We start from the raw sequence: 18,348 nt of genomic DNA on the forward strand, positions 1-18,348 counted from the left end.
GGTGGGAGGGAGGGAGACACAAGAGGGAAGAGATATGGGGACATATGTATATGTATAACTGATTCACTTTGTTATAAAGCAGAAACTAACACACCACTGTAAAGCAATTATACTCCAATAAAGATGTTAAAAATTTTTTTTGATAAAATAAATAAATCTAAAAAAAAAAAATCAAAGGGCCCTCTGAAGCAGCAACACTGTGTGGATATCATGTCATATTAATTTAACCTGTGATGCAGGGATTGTGTTCCAGAATGACAGGTCCAGGATATTCCAGGGAAGGCGTACATGTTTATCTAAGGGGCAGCTGAACTGATGCGTGATTACTCCAAAGTGTCTCTGTGACCTGGTGCATTCAATCCACATTGGAGACATTAAGGCAATTTGTTGAGGCAGGGAGGGGTAGTATAAACCATAAGGAGTTTGCAGCCAGATGAACTATGGTTTGTCCCCTAATTCTGGCACTTAGATACTATGTGTCTATGTTTATAGCACAGTGTCTAACAGAGTCTCTTCCTCCAAATCAGTCAAATTCATCCAGAATTCTCTTTTTCAAACACAGACTAATCTTCTTTAAAACCATTAACCCTCATCATTAGCAAGGTGAAATTTAAACTCCTTGGAATGGCATCTACATTTTTCTAAAGGTAGCCCCAGATGCTCTACCCAGCCTCATCTGCCATCTCCCCTAAATACTCTTCAATTTCACCTACAGACACACCTCCAGTGGCTCCAAAGGCATTATGAGCTACCACTTTTAGAATCCTTTTAAAATCTGTTCCCCATCTTCCAAAACCCATCTTCTCTTTTTGTAGCTGGGAAATGCCACTTCAGTTTTTAAAGTCCAACTCAGGTGGCGCATCCTCTATGAAGATTTCATTTGCCAGTGGCATTATTTGCCAAACCACATCCCTTTCTTTTCAATTAATGTTTACACAGTACTTTGTGGCTGAATCTTTTGAAGAAACTAACACTTTTAATTATTATTTCTTGACTTTATTTCACTGCTAGAATTAGCTTCTTGTGAAAAGGAGCTAAATTTTATTAATTTTTGCCTCCCTAGAATCTAACAGGACTTGGCCTATGGGAGGGTATGTACGCTAGGTGAATAAATGTGTAGAGGACTGATGTGAATTCAATTGTAAAAAAATGGATTAAAGATAATTAAAGATAATAACCCAAAATAGAAAACTGGTATGTGATTTGCTCAAGTTGCCTGAACATGTATACTCCCCAGATAAATCTGCCTTGCACTCACATGCAGCATTTTCAGAAACATTAGTTAAGAAATTAAAAGCAGTGTAGAGACCGAATCATCACTAAGTAACCAATAACCACATTTATTTGCTAACCCTTGAATAAGCCCATTAATGTTCTGTTAGCACTAGAGTACTTCCACAGAGTATGAATTTTCTTGTAAGAGTATTAAGTAGGGAAGCTTGCCATGTCCAGAAAACACATCTGTGAGTTACTAGTTCATTGTCCATCACAGATGGCCAATTTCAGTATATGAAAAAATTGAATTCTCTTCTAATTATCAATGAGTACTTGTAATTACAAGATTTTTTTTCATACTGGGAGCCATCCTTTTAAATGAATTGTTTTCTTTTCTTTTGGTAAATCCTGAGATTAAAGCATTGACTCAATTCTCTGCAGGGCACAACAGACCCAGATCACTTCATAGATCTTAGCAAATGACAAGGATACCTGCCACAGCAAAGTGTTGGTGACAGGGAATATCTGGCACATTGAAAGAAAACAACCCACACCCTTAAGTGCAGAATCTGCTTTATCACCCTGTTAGGGAGAATCTTAAACTAGATTGCTAGCTGATTCAATTCAACCAGACAAGTAACTGAATTCTCAACTTCAATGACTTGAATGGTATTCTAACAAGACACAGGAATGAGTAAAGGAAAGACATCAGAGTTTTATTTGGCAATGGATATACAAAATGCCTCGATTTTGTAACAAGAGGTAGTGAATCTTAGGGAGGAAGAGCACTGGATTCTGAAGGCAGAAAGATCTATCTGTACTGGCTCAAGTCTTGGCTGTGCCACCTATTAGCTGTCTGACTCTGGAAAGGTCACCTAAACTCTCTAAATCTCTTAATTTACAAACTAGGACTGAAAATGAACATATTTCATAGTTGAAGAATTTTCTATAATTCTTGTGGAGTATTTAGCACAGGACCAGGCACAGAGCAAAGGCTAAAATTTAGTTGGTGGTAGTATAAGTCTCCATCCTTAACAACATTAAATCATTCTTTTGAATCTAGACCTGAAACTAGATAATTTCAAACATCTTCAAAGATTTCATCATTAACTTTGATTCTACACAATCTATTTTTTTTCATAGACCACCCCATCTACATGAATGGCACCATCATCCAGCAGTATTCAAACCAGAAAAGTGTAAATCATGGTGGATTCCTCCCTTTCCTTCAGCCCCCTATTTGATCCACTGACAAATTCTATTGATTTTACTATCAGTACTCCCTTATTATTGCAATCACCATTGTCCAGTAAACCATCTTCTCTTGCCTAGACATCTACAGTTGATTTCTAATTGATCTGTCCTCATTGTCCCTAGATCGCTGCCATCTATTCTTTACAACACAGAAAGAAGCTTTCAATGGCTTTCCATGAATTTGCTTAAAATTGAATTCAATCTCCTCCCATGACCTGAAAGGTGCTTGCCCTCTTCTTCAAGCTGCACCTGACTCCTTGTACACTGGACTCGAGCCACAGTGGCTTTCTTGACCATCTTGTCTATGTATAATCCCTATCACCCGTTAGCCCTGTTATTCCCTTTCCAAGCAAACTGTTCGTTCCCTGCATAGCTCTTATCACAATCTTTGATGTGTTTATTTGATTTCCCCACCAATCTGTAATCTGAATATGTGTTCTGTCTTTTGTGTTCCCAACTAAATGCTTGGTATACAGCATTAAAATATTTGTTAAAATACTAAGCCAGTTAAAATTTTATTGGATGTGGCAATGTGGCAGACAGTGTTTTAGACATTGTAAATATGAAGCTTAATAATGTGTAGTAAATGCACCCAAGGAGAAAACAACCTATCAGAGAGCTGATGCCAGGGAATTCACACATTTTATAATAAGGAGGGGATAATTTGTTTAAGGTTCACAGGAGTTGATATTTGATCCTGATCTTGATAAATGCAATATTACCAGAAAAGAAAAATGGGGATGCAGGGGGAGGAAGGAACAATGGGAAGAAGTTATTTTGGAGAGACCAAAGAACAAAGGCATGAAGGTGGATTTTAAATGCCAGGGTACCTATTACCCATTGCCTTGGTTCTGAACACAAAAGAAATTGTGAAAAGATGAGGTTTTCTGAAGCCAACGTATCTTATTTCTTCTGCCGAACAATAAACGCTGTAACCGAAACAGTATAGAATACTTGTGCTGTTATTTCGTCATCTATAAAGTGAAGGGATTATAATAATATGCTTTTTATGGTTCTTCCAAATGGGAAATCCCATGATTCTTGGTTTTTCTTTTATATTATAAGCTTCTTGAGGGCAGGGATCATGTACTGATGGTTCAATAAATGTTTAATGAATAGATTCACTTTTACACAAATTATATTCATGTGATATTTTGCCCAGTAGTCCCAATATATGTGGATTTCGAATTCTGATGCCAATTTATTAACAACTGTGAAAACCAACACAGGATCTACTTTTTGGATTGCTTTTGGAAGCAAGTTAGGTGGGTTAAATTTTAGTCAATCTTGGAATCTTAATACTTCTCTAACCTTTCCTTTATCCTATCATAAATGGATATATTAAAAAGGAAAGCATTCCAAGAGACAAACAAAGGATAACAATAAGATAGTGATGACTTCAACCTTCATCACCAAAATGTGTAAAAGTGAATATGTGAAGAAAGAAAAGTGCCAATGATTCCCAGAGTCAAGACAAATGATGGTAAATACTAGTTAGGTGTTGTAGTGGCTGACAGAAATTCTAGCTTCCAAAAGGATTAGAGTAGATGGAACATATGTCTTTTATGTCCTTTTAATTGACTTTCACTCAATAATTTGGTAAAAAACTAACCAGTTCCAGCAACAACAACAGCAAAATGGCATGATCCTCTAGCACCAGCTTGTATTTCCTTCAAATCAAACTAACATTTAGAAGAGCGGTCTTCATTTCATCACCTTTACTGAACTCTGTGCTTCATGGTCTTAACCTGCCAAGAATTTCTTTATATTTTCCCAATGTCTTAAACATAGTAAATATCCACCTACTATTGGCTCAATAACTAGTTTTTAAACAGAACTAAACAAAGAAGAGAAACCTCTCTGCGAAGTTCTGTAATTGCTATCTATCTATCTTCATTTTCTTATTTTGCATTAATTTCCTTCATGCAACCTATATGTACCCAAATTCAAGTATATACTATGCATCTTTCTGGAGCTTTGAATATTCAACTATTTTCTCTGTCTGGAATTCCCTGTCATTCATCTTCAAAGACCTAACTTCTAACTAACATTCAAGGCCTAGTTCAAGCATACTTCTTCCTCATATCCTTCCTCATTCCTCTACTTCAAAGACATCTCTAATATTCTTCCTCCATAGCACAGAATCTATACTTTCTTTCAGTCAATTAGCACTTTCTAGATTGCTTTATACATACTAATTTACAAACCTAATTTCCCCTAGTAAAGTGCATCCCCAAGGGGGAAAAGCATCTCTATCATATTAGGTTTCTGGTTTGAGTAACTGGATGCCTAAGAGAGTCGTTTACTGAGAAAAGGAACGACAGACAGTCAAGACTCAATTTGTTTGCTCTCAACTCTAAAGGTATCTGGAAGAAAACTAGGCTGAAACAAAAAAATATAATTTTTAATAAAACTTCATCAAACTGGTACACTTAAAATACATATTATATGTCACTTATGCTTTAATGAAAGTTGATGTTTAAGAGTAATGGTTTTCAATATTTCAATATTGATTTTATTTACTATTATATCACATATTCATTGCATATTTTCTCATGTTGTGGTTAGCAAAAACACACAAATCACTCTCTCTGACAACCTATCTCTACCCATAATTGAAGTCTCCCAAAAATATCATTTTATATTATAACCTTTAAGAGTTAAAAACACAGTAAATGAAACAAGGGAAAAATCAAATAAGGGCTTCTTTTAATGCATTTAATTTTATCTTTAATTTCATTCTGAAATAATTTGACTTACAAAAAAGGGTGAAAATATAGAACAAAGAATTTCCACATACCCTTCACCCAGGCTCTTCAAATGCTAACATTTATCAAAATCACAGTATACAGTACAAATCCAGAAAATTAATATTAATGTGATACAATTAACTAATCTAAAGACCCACTTAAAATTTTGTCAATTGTCCCACTAATATCCTTTATTTGGTCCATGATCCAATCTATGACATTCGGTTGCCATATCTTCTTAGTCTTCCTGAATCTGGGACAGTTCCTCAGTTTTTCTTTCATGACCCTGAGAGTTTTGAAGAGTACTGGTCAGTTAGTTTGTAGAATGCCCCTCAATTTGAGTTATTCTGATGGCTTCTCATGATTAAATTCTGTTATGACCTATAATAGCACAGAAGTGATATTGTGCCCTCTAGAGCACAGGATGTTAATGTGACTCATTAGGGTTAAGATTAACTTTGACCCTGTGGATAAGATGCTGTCTGCCAGGTTTCACAAATGTAGTTACTCATTTTCCCTTTGTGATTAATAAGTCCTTTGTGAGGAGATACTTTGAGACTATGTATATATCCAATTTCTCATTATATTTTCGTCCACTAATTTTGTCATTCGTTGATGGTACTTCTCTGCAAAAATTATTACTGTAGTGTTTGGCAATTAGCAATTTTTAAAATTTCTATCATTTCTGCTATATTTATTAGCTGGAGTTCTACTATAGGGAAGAAATGTCCCCCATTTACTTAGTCAATTATTATATTATATTAGGCAATAATTTACATAGTTATTTATTTGCATCAGTATTAATTCACAAGAATTTCTTGTGTGTATATGCCCAGGAGTGGGACTGCTGGGTCACACGGTAGTTCTATTGTTAGTTTTTTAAGGAACCACCATACTGTTCCCCATAGCGGCTGTATCAATTTACATTCCCACCAACAGTGCAAGAGGGTTCCCTTTTCTCCACACCCTCTCCAGCATTTACTGTTTGCAGATTTTGTGATGATGGCCATTCTGACTGGTGTTAAGGTGATACCTCATTGTAGTGTTGATTTGCATTTCTCTAATAATGAGTGATGTTGAGCATTTTTTCTTGCATCTGTTGGCCATCTGTATGTCTTCTCTGGAGAAATGTCTATTTAGCGCTTCTGCCCATTTTTGGATTGGGTTGTTTGTTTTTTTGATATTGAGCTACATGAGCTGTTTGTATATTTTGGAGATAAATCCTTTGTCCATTGCTTCATTTGCAAATATTTTCTCCCATTATGAGGGCTGTCTTTTCCTCTTGTTTATGGTTTCCTTTGCTGTGCAAAAGCTTTTAAGTTTCATTAGGTCCCATTTGTTTATTTTTGTTTTTATTCTCCTTACTCTAGGAGGTGTGTCAAAAAAGATTTTGCTGTGATTTATGTCAAAGAGTGTTCTGCCTATGTTTTCCTCTAAGAATTTTATAGTGTCTGGCCTTACATTTAGAGAAAACCATAATTCAAAAAGACACATGCACCCCAATGTTCATTGCAGCACTGTTTACAATAGCCAGGACATGGAAACAACCTAAATATCCACCAACAGAGGAATGGATAAAAGAAGATGTGGTACCTATATACAATGGAATATTACTCAGCCATAAAAAGTAACGAAATTGGGTCATTTGTAGAGACATGGATGGACCTAGACTCTGTCATACAGAGTGAAGTAAGTCAGAAAAAGAAAAAGAAATATCGTATATTAACGCATATATGTGGAATCTGAAAAAATTGGTATAGACGATCTTATTAACAAAGCAGAAATAGAGACATGGACATAGAGAACAAACGTATGGATACCAAGGGGGAAAGGGGTGGTGGTGGGATGAACTGGGAGATTGGGATTGACCTATATACACTATTGATACTATGTATAAAATAGATAACTAATGAGAACCTACTGTACAGCACAGGGAATTCTACTCAGTGCTCTGTGGTGACCTAAATGGGAAGGAAATCCAGAAAAGAGGGGATATGTGTATACATACAGCTGATTCACTTTGCTGTACAATAGAAACTAATGCAACATTGTAAAGTTATTATACTCCAATAAAAGTTTAAAATATAGAGACTTTCTTTTGTTGTATGTATTATAATTCATTATTATCATTTTTTTTTTTTGCTCATATTATCTCAGATTTGGCAATTGGGAGCTACTTTAATTTGGGTCTACAACAGGGTTCTTAACCTAGATGAGTTTCAAGTGGGCTTTGTTTTTCTTAAATGGTAAGTATTATTTTCCCCTTAAGTACAATTTTCATGCTTTGCCTCAAATTCGTAAATAAATCCAAGACTCTAAAAAAATTCAAAACCATTGTTCTTATCTACTAATACATACATTATGACTGCTGTATTATTTTGATTAGTTGGAGTTTTGAGGTTTGAGGTGATGATTATGAACCAGGCCAGAAAATTAAAAGTCAGCAGTATTTTCTTCATTCCTGCAAGTCACTATGATGTTACACAGTAGTTAACATTATAGCCTACTTTTTTTTTTTTTGCGGTACGCGGGCCTCTCACTGTTGTGGCCTCTCCCGGACCGGGGCACGAACCCGTGTCCCCTGCATCGGCAGGCAGACTCTCAACCACTGCGCCACCAGGGAAGCCCTATAGCCTATTTTTTTGAGTGGCGCATCCGAAGCATTAATGAGTACATATGTTCTTCAATTCTCATCACAGAGTGTCCTTCAAATATATTTTTGAAAACTGTGTACTAATGACTATTAACATAAATGTTGAAGTGACGTGGAATTAAAATGGGAACCAGAGACAAAACCAGTCTGGCCCTGCAACTAGGTATTTGACACTAGGTAAGTAACCTAACAATTATCCTCAGTCTCCATAATCTTCAAAAAGGAAATGTTAGAGAGGATCACCTCTGTTGTTTCCTCCTGAGTTCTAAAGTGTGATTCTATGCTAGGACATATCAATGGTAACTTTTACCTAAAGGACCTCTGGCAGAGAGAACAAATGGCTGAAAAGAAACACATTAGAAAAGAGACTTCTGTTATAGTAAATCACACTAAACTGATTTCTTAGAAGGAGCTTCATGAATCTTGCTTGAGTTATAGGACATTAGACTTCAGCGATGAAAAATTTGTATAATAGTCTTTGAAATTCTACTTTCTTTTGTTCTTGATCATTAAATAGCCTTCCACCTCGCCTTTTATGATTGTAAGTCAAGACCATTTTAAAACTTTATAGGGCATTTCCTCCTTTTACCTTCAGAATATTGCCAGGAACCATTCTTTTCCATCAATTAAGAAAGAAGACCTGGTACCTATTCCTTTCATTTCACTGGTTTTCCTCTCAGCAAGGTTTATGTTTTCCCCTGCAGCAGTTAAGACATATCTCATAAAAAAGAAATAGTATAAGGGCATAAAGTCCTTGAGTTAGTAATTAACAAGTCAAAAGACTTTAAAAAGAAAACTATATTCAGCTCGAGAAAAAGTTCTTACCAGCCTAGAATACTCAGAGTAAAGTAAGCTGAGCTTCACGGCAGCTCAGATAACAAATTTCTGCCAACAGTGTTTGGCTATCAAGATACAAAGAAAAACAAAATTTGGGGGAAATTTCCAGGATAGTCTTATTACTTACATTTTTCATTCTAAGGAATTTCATTTCTATTTCTTTACTGTCAAAGATTTTCCCCCAATTCTCTCCTCTCAGTTCTTGTCCTTTATTGCCCTACTGTGATTTTTAACTAGGGGTGTTCATCAAAATTACCCATTACGCTTGAAAAACAATAACTCTTAAGTCTGTATCCCAAACACTCCTGATTTGGTAGCTTTTTCTTGATTCTGCAGCTTTTTTCTTACAGTTTATGATTCATCAGACCAGACCACTCTTTCTTCAGTTTTTTGTCTGGTTCTCTTCCTCACAGAATGCCTGTATCTCTGCCTACATGATATGTCAGAGATGCTTTCCCTAACTTCCTATTCAAAGTAGTCCCTCCTTCTCTCTCCTCAACAATACCCCTTTACTCTTATCTATATTTCTTCTTGGCAGTTATTACTACCAAATATTACACATTTATTTCTTCTTTTGACTATTACTTTTCTCCTAGTCCAAGCACCAAGACGGCAGAGAATTTCTATTGTGTTCATTGGGATATTTATACCCTACGTCTAAGGTAGGCCTTGCCCATAGTAGGCAATGGATCAACATTTGTAGAAGGAGGCATGCTCCACAGCTGAGAACCACTTTCCCAGCAAGTCAGCAATGTTACAAAATAGTAAAACAAAAATCTCTCAGTATAACAAGATACGACACGAGATCCTAAAAAAGACTTACTATATATCACATATCTTTTATTTGAAATATAAAAAGCTTCTCAATAATCTAAGAATGGGCGTTAGTCATGCTCTTTTAAAATATATTCATATCTGTTTATTTTTTCTTTATAGATGAGTCTGGAAGAAATTTCGAGATCTACAAAAAGGAAGGGTTAAAAATAAAAGGAGATGGAAGGCAACAGACAATTCTCGCCTTCACTGATTCTTTTGCAAAGGAGCTGCGGGATGGGTGGAGGGCATCTCTCCCCTCTTAAGGAGTCATATCAAAATCATCTGGGGCCTGTTCAGACTTGTTCACTTGACCCTTAAGCCCCCAGAGGAAAGTGCTAATTTAGTGAGCTGTCTTTCCAGTGTTCAAATCCCCAGATTCGCACAAAAAGTCACCTATGGAACTTTACCACATTCATATGCACAGTCACCACTATCACTAGGCAATATGGCCCTAAAACAAAACATATTTGTGTCAAAGAGGTGGCAACTAGTATGGTTAATCTAAAATAGCAGATAAACCAAAGCTATTTAACATTACTCGTGACATATAATATACTGTGTTTTAAGTGTTTTCCTTGGTTACACTTAAACTATGATTAATCTGAGTTAAAATTAAATATAACGAATTTTCTAAACAAGCTTCACCTCCCAATAACCCTACCTCCTCCTCCTTCTACCTTGTTAAAGCAGAGGCAATAATTTATTCTCTCACAGTTTCCATGGGTCAGGAATTTGGAAGCAAAACTTGGCTGGGTGATTCTAGCTTGCTTTTTCTCATGAAGTCAAAGTCAGATGTCAGCTGGGGCTGTTCAACTGAAGGCTTGACTGGGGTCAAAAGATATAAGGATTCCACTTTTGTTTTTCATTTTATTATTTTTTAAAGCCACTTTATTGAGGTATGATTGACATGTAAAAAGCTGTACATATTTAATGTATATAACTCAATGAGTTTGGGAATAAATACACACCCACAAAACTAACATCACCATCAAGACTGTAGACATATCCATCACCTCCCAAAGTTTCCTCCTGCTCCTTTATTATTAATGAATTTTTTTGTGGTAAGAACACCTAACATAGTATCTACCCTCCTAGAAAATTATAAGTATAAAATATAGTATTGTAAGCTATAGGCACTAGGCTACATAGTAGATCTCCAGAACTTGTTTTGTGTAATTGAAACTTCGTACTCTGTGACCATCTCCTCCTCATCTTCCTACTCCCTCTGCTTCCTGGCAATTATCATTCTAGTCTCTGCTTCTATAAGCCTGAATATTTTAGATTCCACATATAAGTGAGATTATGCAGTATTTGTCTTTTTGTGTCTGGCTTATTCATTTAGCATAATGGCCTCCAAGTCCATCCACGTTGTTGCCAGTAGCAGGATTTTCTTCTCTTTAAGGAGGAATAATATTCTATTTTGTGTATAAACCTCATTTTCTTTATTCATTCATCCATGGCTTGACAATTAGGTTGTTTTCACATCTTGGATTTCACCTTTAAGGTGGCTTACCTGTACAGATGGCAAAGTGATGCTGGCTGTTGGCCAGAGGTAGCAGTTTTTCTTCACATGAGCCTCTCCACAGAGATGCTTGAGTGTTCTCACAGCATGGCAGCTGCTTTCCCCCAAGACCTGTTTCTGCCCTAAACACTGGGGTAGAGTTTTTTTCTTGTACTCTTCCCCTAGATGCAACGGGTCTTTGTCTATTCCCTGGACACAACAGGCTTTGTTGCACCTCCTCCAGCAGTGTAAGACTCTTACTTTTTGGAGAAAATGGTCCCAGGAAGGGAGCAAGGCTTTGTGCCTGCCCCCCTCTCCAGGTTATTCTTGACAATGAAACCAGCTCAGTGAGGTCTGCATCCCTTTCTCTCCAGATTCTGATCCAGGCTCATCAGTGGCAAAAGAGAACAGGGTTCATGAGATTGGGGGCTGAGATGGGGCTCCATCCCAGGCTCCATACATCACCCTGAGAAAATCCCTTGGTGTTTTCTGCCCTGAGAGTCTGGGAAAATCAGGGGCATCAAATGCGGGTGGGAGGCTGTGTTCCTTGTTTAGATCTCCCACAACAGTTGAGCAAATAACTGGCCACCTGCTAAGCACCTTCTCAGTTCTAGACATGCTATGTTCACACTCTCCTTTCTTCTTTAGAACTCTCCTGTGAGCATAGGACTGCTATCCCCATCTCACTGGTGAGGAAACCGAGGCATTGAGAAGTTGCTACTTGTACCTACAAGGCCTCTCACCTTGGGCAGGCTTAGACCCAAGACTGTCTTGCCTTTCCTCTACAGTCTGCCGCCTCCTACACATTTATAGGTGTTTAAAATAAAGGACGCAGCTCAGGAACAGACAAATGGAAGAGATGCACAAGGCGAGGTTTTGGGGGAGGGGTACAGAGCTTCCATGCTCTTTCCAGGCTTGCACCCTCCCAGCACTGTGATGTGTTCACCAACACAGAAGCTCCACCCTGTCTTCTTCTGATGGTTACCATCACCACATTATCATTACCTGAGACTCTTTTACAAACTTCAAATAATTTTAAAAATTTACCTCAATTTTATTGACATTTTAAAGCCTCTGTTTCCTCTAGAAAAAAAAGGTAATAATAATTCCCATTTTGCAATATACTTGAAAAAAATATAGACACCCAATAAATGCTAATTTACTTCCTAAACACTGCTTTCATTATATTGTTAAGCTGATTAAGGCCTTCATTTGTCATTTATATCCTCTTATATCAAGTTCAAAGTTTCTGCCTCTCAAGATTGTTCATAATCTACCTCTGTTATTTACACTCATTTGTTCATTTATCCATTCTTTCACTAAATATATGTTTAACATTTAATAATTTAAGAACTCTTTTCAAGATAAGAAAGTATGAAATAAAATACGAGCATCCCTTTGAAAAGGAGTTCGGTTTAAATTAAAGAGACAACCATGAAGCAAATCACTGGGATCTCCAAGTACTCCCTTGGTTCAGGAACTATGTGGTAAATATCACCTAGGTTTTGATATGGAGACTATATTTGACTACCAGGTAAACTAAAAGAAGAGCGTATTTGCTGACTAGTTAACTAAGGTAAAGGTACCAAAAGAGACTAACGGAAACTGTGCTTTTCCTCTACCATAGGGACACGTTTCTCCCCATATCAGTGCAAGGAAATACACTTTTTGCTGTAAATTTCTTATACAGCTTCTGTCTGAACCTATGTGGCATGTAAAGAAAGCCTCTGTGGGCTTCCCTGGTGGCGCAGTGGTTGACAGTCTGCCTGCCAATGCAGGGGAACCGGGTTCGCGCCCCGGTCCGGGAAGATCCCACATGCCGCGGAGCGGCTGGGCCCGTGAGCCATGGCCGCTGGGCCTGCACGTCCGGAGCCTGTGCTCCGCAACGGGAGAGGCCGCACCAGTAAGAGGCTCGTGTACCGCAAAAAAAACCAAAAACAAACAAACAAAAAGAAAGCCTCTGTGTTTGTGTAGGGCTTGAGTTTGGTGAGTCATGATTTTAGATAACCATAGGAAGTCATAAAATGGCTAGCATAGGAGTTAATAATTATTCCAACACCGTTAGGGAAAAAACCCAATTCTCCTGGCTTCAAATTTCCGTGAGGTAGTTTCATTAGAATATCATTATTGGTTTTCTTCATGCCTTCAACTCTTATTTAATTGATAAATTTGAGATAAGGCATGCTCATCTCAGTGTTGTAGATCTAACAGTCTACCATAGGGCAATGGGGGGGGAGGCGGGGAGGAAAGAAAGAGATTCAGTCTTCTATCTGTCATGCTTAAAGCTCTCTACCTGTCCTATAAAGGAAACCTGAAATTATCTAGTCAGATAGAGATGGGGGGTTGTGAGTAAGATTGTCTAATTTAGAACAAGGTTTCTAAACCTTAGCACTGTTGATGTTTTAGACTGTATAATTCATATTCCTTTATTGTGTAGGGCTGCCCTTGTGTTGAAGGTGGTTTAGCAGCATCCCTGGCGTCTCCTACTAGTGGCAGTAGCATCCCTTCCCAGTTATGACAACCAAAAATGTCTGCAAACATTGCCAAATGTCCCTCATGGAAGGGGCTGGGACAAAGTGCTCTCCACTGAGAATCACTGATTTAGAATAAGAAAAATCTTTGTGGCTATAAATTTAAGTCATGGGCAATTCAGCTCTAATAAATAATAAAACTATTTATTCTCCACCTGTCTGTTCACCATGTCTACCTTTCAGCTGGCTCTAAACTGGGGAAGGGAAGGGGGGACTGTTATTATTATCTCCTCAAGACCTCTACCTACATTAATTACTTCAGATGCAATGAACTTATTAAGTCTGAAAAATTATTTTCTCTTTTCCAGTTCCATTCTCTGATGCTCAATTAGCTTTAGAATAATTTCTAGTATTTGAGCCAGAGACTCAGCCTATTACTTTACCTATTTAATGGTATTAAAAACAAAAGCCCTTTTTCGATGGTTATAAAACCAAAACTGCAGCACTTTATTCCTTGACACCTAAGCTTACTGTCTGGTGAATATACTATCTTCATTTCTACTTTCTTGTCAATGGAGTCTACCTAGAAAACCTTTACAATTCCACGTGCCCTTTAAAAAACTAAAGAAAACAAATGAAAAAACCCCGAAAACAAAGCCCTAAAGACCCAATTTAACCTCCAGCTTCCTAATGAATTAGAGAATTAGTGAACATCTTGTACAGTCTTTCAATTTTATGAATACAGAAACTAAACCCCAGGAAGGGACATGACTATCTAAGGTCACGAAGTCAACCAGGAACAGAGCTAGAGGTAACGCCTTTGCCTCCTCTAAGTCCCAATTTAATACTCTCAACACTTCACAACTTGATGACTGTTGCTCCCTCTAAAGTCTTGAAGAATTTATAATGCAGTGCCTCCCGATAATACCTTAACAATAGCATGCCTTTTATCACTCAACCTTTGCATTTTTTTGCATCTTTTTTTATCCTTGACAAAATTATAAGTACTGTGAGGCCAAGGACCATATTGAGTCTCTGTTGCATTACTCCAAGAGCCTCCTGTAGGTCTGAGCACCCCTTAGGGTCTAGGTCTATCCTGATTGACTGCCTCTCTAGTGGTAGGAAAAAGCAGCCCAGGGGCACAATGCATAATGCAAGTAAAAACAGCATCTCCACAGGAATTTGTTTTCTGTGTGATAATCAGTCTTCATGATGGGAATTAGTGCCAATGAACAAATAAAAATGTGTCTGAGTTTCTATACTCATTTTCCATTTCACAGAGACATGGTATATATAGAATTTTATACATTGGCATCTCAATGAACAAAATATATTTTTAACATATTGGCTTCAGTATTAGGATGAATAAACTCATGATAAGTAAAACTAATAATTTTTCTTCTCCAGTATAATTGTTGGAAATCTAATTTTAAGCATGGAAAAAATGAAGGTAAAATAACCAAAGAATTACATTAAAAGTCAAAAGCTGAAAGAGAGAATAGGCTTAGGTACTAAATTTGCCAGATCAATATAATATGTATTTTACAATTCTAGAAAATAAAACATATAAAATAGAGTATACTACAATCTCAATTATCTTTTAGAAGTAGATGAGTTATATATTATTTCTCCTCAACTGCTCTCTGCCAGTTCACAAGGAAAAAAGAACACCAGTTTGAGGATACTGACTAAATTTCTTCTGGACAAGAGTAAGGCTAATAAAGAAGACATAAAGAATAAATTTTAAGAGTGTCCTTTATAACTTCCAGGGCAGCACTGTGCCAAGAGCTGACTGTGCTTTGTACACATATTACCTTCAATTGTAATGTTGAAAAACATTACTCTATTCAAAAGCTCTAACAACAAGCATCCACACAGAGTTAGCAGGCCTAAATAATTCCTCATCATCCTGGGATGCAAAATGATGCTGGAAAGAACTATCTTGTATGTTAAATATGTAGATCAATATTTGAATTGAATGCAGTTATGGACACATTTTGGATGTGGGGTGCCGTCACGGGAGACGTCACAGAGGTTTCCAAAAGACTCTAGCAAAACAGGGGAAGTGAATTAAAAGATCAAAAAAACCTCAAAAAGGAGTCACTACTCACAATGTTCATCAGGGTGAGGAGGTAGTTTTGGACGTGCTCTTTGCCATGGAAACGGACCACAGAGTCATCCACTCCCAGCAGCACCTCGATGTTGTAATCGTTTTCTCCCGCGTGTCTGCGTCGCCTCATGGCTTCATTCAGCTGCTGGTCAACGCTGCTGTAAACAGTACCTAGATCATCAAGGCCTTCCAGATCCGGTTCTATTAAGAAACAAAAGGAACCCAGGCATTTCAGTTTCCTCACTGAGCCTTCTAGTAACTTCTTACAAAAAAAGATTTTTCTTGGGGGCCTATAATTATCATCCATGGTCACCAAGATGTAGCTTTTCAGTTTATTCCTTAAATAATGTGCACATGCACGTGTTCAGATAAACCTCCTATAAATTCAACACAGAACAGCAACACTGAGGGCAAAATAATATTACTGCATAGAAGCAGTGCCACCAGCCAGACCGACTGTTCCAGGAGGAACAGAGTATTTAGTCTTCCTCCAGCTGTATCCTCAGTGCAGAGCCAAAGGGTGCAGAACATACGTGGGCTAAGTAGCTATTAAATAAACAGAGACTATAAATTTAAAGTTCACAGACTGGTAAGTTTACAGTGGTTAAGTTACTTTAATTATGGAGTGTGGAATTTGTATCACATAAATCTAAACTGCTTCTTTTTCAAGTAGCCTTAACTTAAAAATCAAATTATAGCATGGCAACACAACAAACAGCATTTAGTGGTATAAATATCAGTGACCATATATTACTTTATTTCTTATGAGTGTGGTTTTCTAGTGAATGCCGCTAGGCAGACAGTATAGGTCTTCCACATTTGTACTGGCCATCAACTGGATAGCAGGCCATTTCGACAGCTGTGTATCTGAATCCGTGAGATACCAAAGTAAAAAATCAGTCAGAAAATTACCTATAACAGAAGAATATAAAAGTATAAACTATTTTATGCTGTGGAAGGAATTTAATTATTTTTACTTTCCAAGCAGGTACACATATACATAGATACACAGAGAGAGATATACAGATATACATGTACATGCTTATCTCTAGATCATCTATGTATCTGTCTATCAACCTGCTTGCTATCTATCTATCTATCTATCTATCTATCTGTCTATCTATCTATCTATCTACCTATCTGTCTATCTATCTACCTGTTGAGGAAGAGAGTGAGAGGCATTCTCAGGTTCTAGTTATCTAGATTATCTAATTACCCAGATTCAGATTACCATAGTTTTGGTGAAGAAAATGCTTTGGTGAATTAAAAACTAAAATATGTTATTTGAATACTAAAATAAAAGATATTAATCAAAACTGCAGGTATAGAACTGAAAGAATACTCATTCCCATTTCAAATATATAAAACCTGGAAAGGATTTTATTTTACATACTGACTTGATGACTAAAACAATCACATATCTGAAAACAAGTTTGACAGAACCAATTCTGACTCATGCTTTATATGGAGGCTTATTTAGTGTTGTACTGAGGCCTGTAAGCCATTTGAAGCAATGTCTGACATTAATGAATAGGCATTTCCCTCTCCATCTTTGTGGTGTTAGTAAAGTTGAGGGGGAAAAAGCAATGTCTCTCTTGGTCAAGAAGATTGATGACTAAGCCCTAGCCACATGGGACTAGAAGTAGTAGAAGTACAGACCTCACTCATACCCTTTCCACTTTTAAAAAATATAGAGAAACACCAGCACCCTCCCCTACAAGTATGGGCACAGCTTCTGAATATGACTGCTCAGGTTTGAAAGCTATACTGTAATTTACTTTGACCCAAGCCCAAATGCTAGATCATTAACTGGGATTTTTCTGCTCATCAGGGAATCACATTGGCTCTACAATAAGTAAATAACTCTCACCACCATCCACATCAAACAGAAAGCTTTCCTCAACAGTTGTTTTTAAGAGCTGTAAATCCACACTGAGGGCAAGAGACTACACCTGCAAACAGCTTTACTATTCAACCTCAGTCTCTTCACACACTTGAGAATGTGAAAGGTTGTGATAGCTAGCGTACAAATAGGAAATTCATACGTGAGCTCCCAGTTCTAAAAATGGCTCTTTTGGGCAGAACTGTCAGTGGCAGTATCCAATGGAAATATACTAGCAATGTCATCATGTCATTAAGTCTGATGCATGAATGAAGAAGGCTGGACACTTATTTCAGAAGGACAGTTCATCTTGCTCTAAAAACCTTTGGTTTGGCCTTTGCATCCCTCCTTAAATAGGTGTTTTTTTTGTAAGAGAATCTATTTTTTCATTGCATGAGGAACCTGAGAAGAAAGAAGGACGTCTTTTTCTTTCAACCATTGCTTTCATTCAATCAAGAATACTTCTTACGTTTAGGTCTTTAATCCATTTTGAGTTTATCCTTGTGTATGGTGTTAGGGAGTGTGCTAATTTCTTTCTTTTACATGTAGCTGTCCAGTTTTCCCAGCACCACTTATTGAAGAGGCTGTCTTTTCTCCACTCTATATTCTTGCCTCCTTTATCAAAAATAAGGTGACCATATGTGCATGGGTTTATCTCTGGGCTTTCTACCCTGTTCCACTGACCTATTGTTTTGTTTTTGTGCCAGTGTCATACTGTCTTGATTACTGTAGCTTTATAGTATAGTCTGAAGTTAGGGAGCCTGATTCCTCCAGCTCCGTTTTTCTTTCTCAAGATTGCTTTGGCTATCCGGGGTCTTTTGTGTTTCCATACAAATTGTGAAATTTTTTTGTTCTAGTT

At 37.2% G+C, this 18,348-nt stretch overlaps 1 protein-coding gene across 4 annotated transcripts in view; it reads right to left on the reverse strand.

The window, feature by feature from the left end:
* ADAMTS3 (ADAM metallopeptidase with thrombospondin type 1 motif 3) overlaps positions 1-18,348 on the reverse strand; it is a 291,950-nt gene that overhangs the window by 53,502 nt on the left and 220,100 nt on the right. For all 4 annotated transcript variants that reach the window (XM_024115432.3, XM_024115433.3, XM_028491897.1 and 1 more), the window contains one exon: positions 15,609-15,808. In XM_024115432.3, the coding sequence (XP_023971200.1) occupies positions 15,609-15,808 (200 nt within the window). The remainder of the gene's footprint in view (positions 1-15,608; positions 15,809-18,348) is intronic.

The sequence above is a fragment of the Physeter macrocephalus genome, chromosome 7, assembly GCF_002837175.3.
Source record: "Physeter macrocephalus isolate SW-GA chromosome 7, ASM283717v5, whole genome shotgun sequence".
Classification (NCBI taxonomy): Eukaryota; Metazoa; Chordata; class Mammalia; order Artiodactyla; family Physeteridae; genus Physeter; species Physeter macrocephalus.